This window comes from Solanum pennellii, chromosome 9, assembly GCF_001406875.1.
Source record: "Solanum pennellii chromosome 9, SPENNV200".
In the NCBI taxonomy this organism is placed as follows: Eukaryota; Viridiplantae; Streptophyta; class Magnoliopsida; order Solanales; family Solanaceae; genus Solanum; species Solanum pennellii.
In genome coordinates this window covers 11207438-11215762 of record NC_028645.1, presented here as the reverse complement: position 1 = coordinate 11215762, position 8325 = coordinate 11207438, and the positions used below count along the sequence as shown (strand labels likewise).

General features: G+C 28.5%; 1 protein-coding gene across 1 annotated transcript in view; it reads right to left on the bottom strand.

Annotated features, from left to right (window-relative positions):
• Positions 1 to 2581: 2581 nt before the first annotated feature.
• LOC107029989 (rhamnogalacturonate lyase-like) overlaps positions 2582 to 8325 on the bottom strand; it is a 21104-nt gene continuing 15360 nt past the window's right edge. The window contains exons 4-13 of the mRNA XM_015231408.1: positions 7681 to 7816; positions 7117 to 7287; positions 6431 to 6586; positions 5839 to 5945; positions 5307 to 5397; positions 4645 to 4786; positions 4104 to 4263; positions 3864 to 3992; positions 3212 to 3338; positions 2582 to 3098 (exon numbers count right to left, since the gene is read on the bottom strand). Coding sequence (XP_015086894.1) covers positions 2853 to 3098; positions 3212 to 3338; positions 3864 to 3992; positions 4104 to 4263; positions 4645 to 4786; positions 5307 to 5397; positions 5839 to 5945; positions 6431 to 6586; positions 7117 to 7287; positions 7681 to 7816 — 1465 coding nt within the window. The 3' untranslated portion in view covers positions 2582 to 2852. The remainder of the gene's footprint in view (positions 3099 to 3211; positions 3339 to 3863; positions 3993 to 4103; positions 4264 to 4644; positions 4787 to 5306; positions 5398 to 5838; positions 5946 to 6430; positions 6587 to 7116; positions 7288 to 7680; positions 7817 to 8325) is intronic.

The window sequence follows — 8325 nt, the reverse complement described above, 5'->3', positions numbered from 1 at the left end:
GCGTTAAACAGATCATTGAATTTGATCAGTATGTAATTGTGAAGAAGGGTATTTTTGTGGGAAAGGGGTATGCATTTGATGGGATGTTTAAGTTTAATGTTGAAATGAATAAAACTCTACTTCTGTTTATATGTTTTCTTCTACCAATTTCTGCCATGCTCGTTTGTGTCATATTAATGATTGTTATGTTTGAATCATGAGTAGTTTAGGATTAATCCCAATGGCTAAAAAGAATTTTGAAAAGTGTGAGGCTTGTAGTAAAGCTAAAATCACTAAAACCCTCATTTTCAAGTTGAAAGAAAAACTGATTTGTTAGAATTAGTTCATACTGATATTTGTGAACTTGGTAGAATTTTAAATCGTGGAGGTAATAGATATTTTATCACTTTCACTGATGATTTTTCTAAGTTTACATATGTTTACTTGATGAAAAATACAAGTGATGCTTTTGAGAATTTTGAAACTTATCTCCATGAGGTTGAAAATTAGTTTAGAGGAAAAATAAAAAGAATTAGAAGTGATAGAGGCCGTGAATATGAATCAAATGAGTTTAGTTCTTTTGTTAGATCATTCTGAGTAATTCATGAAACTACTCCTCCTTACTCTCCTTTATCTAATTGAGTAGCGGAAAGGAAAATTAAAATATTGGTTGAATTGACTAATGCCATGCTTATTGAGTCACATGCACCTTTAAATTTTTGGGGTGAAACTATTTTAACTGCTTGTTATGTGTTAAATCGTGTGACTCATGAAAAGTCTAATTTGACACCTATTGAATTGTGGAAAGGTTATAAGCCAAGTTTAGGATATCTAAGAGATTGGGGTTGTCTAGCCTTTGTGAGGCTAATGGATCCCAAGTTTACAAAGTTGGGTAAAAAAGTTACTACTTGTGCTTTTCTTGGTTATGCTTCAAATAGTACATCCTATAGATTTTTTAATTTTGAAGATAATATTGTGATAGAATCATGTGATGCTATTTTTCATGAAAATATATTTCCTTTTGATACTAAAAATAGCGGGGGTCAAAGAATTGAACAAAATATTTTGTCACTACCTAGTTCTTCTACTTCTACTTTGAAAAACAAAGAAGTTAATGATTTTGAGTTAAGAAGTAAGAGCTAGAATAGAAAAAGATTTTGTCCAAATTTTTATGTGTTTAATGTTGAAGATGACCCTCTAACTTTGAAAGAAGCATTATCTTCACATGATTCTATTTTTTGGAAAGAGGTTGTAAAAGATGAAATAGAATAGCTAATTTCTAATAAAACTTGGAAACTAGTTGATTTACCACTGGGTTGTAAAACAATTGGTTGCAAATGGGTCTTAAGGAAAAAGTTGAAACCGGATGGTTCTATTGATAAATACAAGGCTAGGCTAGTTGCAAATGTTTTAAACAACTAGAATACCTAGAGTATTTTTTATATTTTTTTCTCTGATAACAAGAATTACATTCATTAGACTTTTAATTGCTATGGCTGCAATTTTTTATTTGCAAATTTATCAAATGGATGTAAAAACTGTTTTTCTAAATGAAGACCTAAATGAAAAAATTTATATGGATCAACCCTAGTGTTTTGTTGAAGCAGACCAAGATATCAAAGTATGTAAACTTACTGAATCCCTATATGGCTTGAAACAGGTGTTGACATCCAACTTTTTGACCTTCCTCAATGATAATCAATTAACGAGCTTCTCGAGTTAAAACAATTTAAATAATTTAAAAAAAAAGAATCTAGCTTGCAAGTTATTTTACATAAAGTTTCAACACTTCCATAATTTTTAGGCTAATGGATATGTTTTACATAATTATTCATATAATTATCATATTTTTATCATTATTCAAAATCAAAAAAAACAGAAAAAATATAAAAATAATAATAATAATATATATATATATATATAATGACCTCGAGAAAAAAATCAAAGTCTTATACTAATGCGGAAATATGGTGGATTAACTGGCACACAGTCATTAAAAAATAGAAAAGAAAAATAATAGTACAAGAATTTAATGAGGTTCAGATACTTACGATAAAAAAGAGATCGAAAGAGTTTTTCAGTATGAAAGAAAGGGAGAAGTTTCAGAATGCTTTAGAATCGTTAACTACATACCCTATATATAGATCCCGAGTAATTCCAAATCTATAAGGAAAAGATTTTCCAATCCCATTAAGATACTTAATATATTACTTTTCCAAATCCATTAAGACAAAGGTTCCTAAACTAATAAGAATTATGGTTTTCTAAAATATATAAAGGAAAAATTCAAAGACATAATTAATATATACGATGGGGTTTTGATTATAATTAATATATACGATGGGGTTTTGATTATAATATATTTTATAATTGTGTAATTTAAAAATTCCAGCTGGCGAGGTTGGTCTTTTTCCAAAAAAAAAAAAATTAATTAATTTTAAAAATGATATCACGAGACCAAGTTTTTAAGTAAATGAATATTTAAACTAATAATCTTCGGTAAAAATCCAATAGACTACAAGTATAAAAATAATTAAATTAGTAGGAATAATGTCTCTCTTTGTTTGTGAACTACCCCAATATCCTCTAAAATAACTTGAGGAATTAACGGAAAAAATTAATCTTTTTTCAATTCTTGTACCAAATAATTAACAAACTTTGAACCATTGACCCATCACCCATATGATTTAATAAAGAGAAAATTTAAAAAAATAGTACATATAATAGCTACAGTTTTAATATATAATTGCGCTTCATAGCTATAGCTAGCTTCGTTTGCTTTGAAGGCTACAGTTTGTATATTTCTCTATTGTAAATGTATCAGCATCTCCCAATTTCCTTTTAATATGCGATGATCCACCAAATTGGATTATTTACTCATTTTTTAGGGGTCCTTCAAGACGAATATAATCATACATGAGTCCACTCCAAGAGCTCGAACCTCTACTTTGCTTAAGAAACATAGTATTACTTCCAATAGTTAGAAGATCACTAGGTATATCTATACTATACATTCGATATAATCCATGAATTCCATGTCTTGCAATCGCGTTATCCTTGCCTATCGACCCTGTTGTAAAATGAGGAGCATGTTCTGGATTTTGATCGTTTATTCGGATCTATAAAAATTGAAAAACGGAGTTAAATTAATCGAAGAAAAATATAATGTATACATGAACAATATACAAGGTATACAGATTGATAAAAATGTGAAAATTAGTTTAGTACATACTTGTAATTCAGCTTCATTTGATGATGCTAATGCTAGTTGAAGAGTATAATTTGAGAAATCCTTTACTTCTTGAAGATCAAACACAATTTGCCATGTAGTTGGTATATATGTTTTGTCCCCATTATCCCTATTTGGCAAAAAGAATTAGAATCTAATATGCACTATAATTTTACTAAGTAAAATCTGAGAATGGTACACGAATTTTATCCCTATTATATATCTTGTGATGATTGGGAGGCTATTAATGATAGACTCAAGACTCAAAGAGAAATTAATAAGAAGTATTAATAACGCAACACACAGTAACAACAAGATAATAAGATAAACGAACTGACACTAACAAATTAGATAGTACTCAAGACCTAAGGATAAACATTTAGGTTGGTCTATGGAAAAGAAATACGCTCAGCAACCTTCTAAAGTTCTACGATAATACTTGACTTTCACACCCACCTATCAACGATCATGTTCTCAATTAATCACAGATAACAAGTGATCGTAATAAGTAGAATTAATTAGGAAACAGTAATACTATTTAAAATACAATAATTCCCAAGTGGACAGACAACATACTACGATATATTAAATTACGTATAAAAATCATTTATACTACTTAAACAAGCTAAAAGGGAAAGGATGTTTGTGAACATACTTGTAAATATATTTATTCACATGAGCAAAGAACCAATCTGTTTGATAATTACTAGATCCAACAATGTAGATTAAATCATTATTAGGGTATATTTCTGTATAACGATCCCATAATCCATATTGCCTAAACCTGAAAAAATAAAATACAAAAATAGTAAAGTGACTTACGTGGTACTTAGGTAAAGTTGAGTGATTTTATCGTTACGAAAAATAATTATATTGCATGATAAAATTGACTTACTTTTCTTCATAATGTGCAATACATAATTGGTTTTGAAGTTTTGGTTGTGGATTAGGGATGAAGAATTCTTCAGCAGTTCTATCTGGAATGCCTATTTCCCACAATGTTGGACCATTTCTTGGAGGGTAATACACAAGAGTTTGTAACCTAATTCTTGATCCTGTACGTTTTTACAGAGACAAATTCAAAATTTAAATTTATAAATACGACCTTTATAATTTTACCAATGAACCTATTACACATGAGACGTTATGATTTACGTTCATAATTAATTTATATTCCTTGAAATTATAGTGAAATTTATATATGCATACTCTATGTTGAGTTTAATTGAACCCATAGGAGACATGTTACATTCGCATCTATATGGTAATGAGATTTTTAGGACAAAGATTTGTGATTGTGGAAATGAAAGACCAAAGTTTAAAAATTATTTTTCGAATATAGAAATATATTTTATTTTTAAAAAAAATTAAAACAGACTAATAAAGAAATAGTGAAATAATGACACGATTAAAAGAAACAAGAAATGGACACATGCCTGGGATGATGCTGATGTAGTCCTTGTATTTGTAATCACCAATAAATCCAGGGACCCAAGCGTACAAACTATAATTTCCAGGGATGATATTGTTAATAAAGAAATATCCTTCATTATTGGTTTGAGTCCAAAACTGATAACCCTGAAAAATAATATACAAAAATCATTTACCAAAATTCGGGGTAGTAAATTATCACATGAAAATATGATTCGTCCAATCTATTCAAGTTTAAACGTGATAATCGAGTGTCTATTTATTAATTTGATTCATTTTAACACATAAAATAGAATTCATCGAAAAATTGTATCGATTTTGTGTTGAATATAAAATTTAAAAATAACTCATAAGAAATTTTATCAAAATATTTATATATTTTTTGGTTTAATATGTTGTATATCGTCATAATAAATTAAAAGAAACTTTATAAGGTTTAAATATATTATACAAAAACAAAACGAAGAGATCGATTATTTAGCCACAGTTTAGCACATTTTGACCCAACTTATCTCATCCCAATTAATAGTTGGGTGAGTGAGTAAGTAACTCGTTCATTTATTAACTTTAACAATTAACGCAATTTTATTAATCTAAATTTAATTTTATTCGCCCATTTAATAACCTCAATTCCAAAACACAAAGTAAAATCACAAAAAACACAAACCTTATTTTCAATTTGCCATGATCCAACATCTCCAGGTGCAGCCAACCCAATGAAAGTTGAATTTGGAGTGATAAGTGTTTTACTCATGTAGCTAAAACAAGAAATTAGTAAGTTGTTACTAAGTGAAATAAAATTCATTCAATTTCTTAAACACGGAAAAAGATATTTTGATGCACTAAAATTTCGCTATACATGTTTGGGGAAGAATTGAAACACGAAGGTTTTATACACTAACAACAACAATAACATATCCAGCGTAATTCCACGAGTGAAGTTTAAAGAAAATAGAATATGTGTGGACTTTATCAAGTTATTCTTAAAGACCCACGGCTTAAAATAAAACATTTCCAAATGGAATACAGAAATAAGAGCAGTGACAAAAAATGTGAAATGGAGAACCCATCACAACGAATAGATGAAAGAATAATAACGTCAATAAAATAATAGGATAATCAAAGCACAAAAAATATAGATGATGATTACCGGAAGTCTTATACACTAGTACATAAAAATAGTAACTAAATTAATGTACCTATCGTTAACGAGTAATCGGCCACATACAATACCCCGTTGATCAGCTCCAACGAAATCTTGCGAAAGAGGGAACTCATACGGCCACTTTTCGGTTTCGATTAACATCTGTATTAATTAAATTCGAGACCGACAATTAAATTCTTTTTTTACATAAATTAATACATTTTAAAAAATAATTACTGATTTTAGCGATATTTTTTGTTTATTACCATTTATGGCAATATTTTAATAAATCTGTAATATATACTAAAAGTGAATTATGTATTCAATATATTTGAATTATAATTGTTTTTGAAACATATTATGTTTGTTTGGTAAAAAATTGGCACATTGTACTATAATTGTATTAAAATATGTGATAAATGTATTATCCATCATTAAAACTTGTATTATATGTGAATAATAAATTGTTTTTTGTAATATGTATTAAACTTGTATTATAAATGAATTAAAAGTGGTCAAGTGAAAAAAAAATGTTATTGCTAAAAATGGTAAATATTTTTTTAATTATAGTATATTTATGTAAGTTTTCCAAAAAAAAAATTATTGTTCTATTTTTCTTGGAATACTGTGTAAGATTAATTCAGTACCTGTTCTTTTGCATCTGTCCATAGTGTTAGAATGTCTTCCTCATTTGGCACGGAGTTTAAGTAAATAAAAATTGGCCCAAAGACTTTCTTCCATGGCTCTCCATTTCGAAATCTGAGCCCTATAATCTCTCCGGCATAATGTGTACTGAAGAACATCTATTGTATATACATAAAAAAATAATATTAAACTCTCTCTATATATATCACCCCATAACTTCCCCTTGATACCCGCGATTAACTAATAGTGTGGTATATGTGCGGATATATCATTCGAATTCTTAAAAGAACATTAAAATTTAGAAAGAAAAAATAAACTAAACGATCGATGAAAATTTGTTTAAAATTGAAGTCTTATTTGGTCATATTCTGATTTTGAGCCTATAAGTTAAACTTCTATTTTGTTCTTGATGAAATGAATATTCAAATAATATATTCATGTCGAATTACCTTAATAATTTCTCATTCCCACCATAATCATCCAAATAAAATATTCATCCGAGCGATGGAATTATATAAAAACTATGATATACTCACCGCTAATGTTATATGATCGTCCAAATAAAATATTCATACGAGCGATGGAATTATATAAAAACTATGATATACTCACCACTAATGTTATATAATCGTCCAAATAAAATATTCACACGAGCGATGGAATTATATAAAAACTATGATATACTCACCGATAATGTTATTGGGCCGGTGTGAGAAGTGAGGTCTTGTTTAACAGGCCCACCTGCTTGGAACTCACTACTTGGTGTAATCATCCAAAATCCAGTTTTTGGGCTTGGGCTTATCCACCCATGGACCTTGTTATCCTTGTTTTCAACAGAGTATTGATATTTATCATCCACCTAAATACACAAATGAACAAAAAAAAGTAAATAAAATTTTTAAAATGATAAAATATAATAGAAATATCTGATATTCGTATGATTAATTAATTAAATTCAGAATATTTATTATACGATTCAGAATATCTGATATCGCATATAATTGTTTCCTTTTTTAGATTCAAACGCTAAGCACTTTGGCCAGTATTTTACAGTATATTTTTTCATCATAGTGATATGCGAATAATTTCAATTTACAGTACTTTTCGTATAGTTTTTGAATATTTAAATTTTTTGTTTAAAATATCGAATTAATTTATTCTAATTTTACTTCATAAATTAATCGAACTGGCTTTCGCAAAGCACAACATGACAACTAAATATGCACGGAGGAAATATAATCGTAAAATTTACCTCTCCTTTGAGGAAAGAAGTAGATGGGCCTGTAAGAAGTACAGCTTCTTTGTAGTCAAGCTGTCGGCCCATTGCTCGATCTTGGGCCGTGGGCATTATCCTCTGCCTTTCATCTGAAATAGCCATATAAGAGAACCTGTCCAAAAAGTTCAAAACTATTCATCTTACAACCATATGAAAAAGGCCAAAGACAGAACTCACATACTTTTAAGGTAAAATTACCATTTGTCCCTTATAAGTTTATAATTACAAAAATCTCTCAAACTGATAAAATAATATAATTGCAAATACATTAATCTGATTCGCGAGATATATTAATCGTTAAGTAAGATATATAACATTTTATACATGATACACTAATCTGATATATTTATACATGATACACTAATTTGATGCGCGAGATACATTAATTTGATGCGTTGATACATTAATCTGATGTGTGAAAATGAGGGATTTTGGAAATTTGTAAACTAATAGGGGATAATGGTAATAAGAAAACTTAAAAGTACGATACACTAATCTGATATATTTATACATGATACACTAATTTGATGCGCGAGATACATTAATTTGATGCGTTGATACATTAATCTGATGTGTGAAAATGAGGGATTTTGGAAATTTATAAACTAATAGGGGATAATG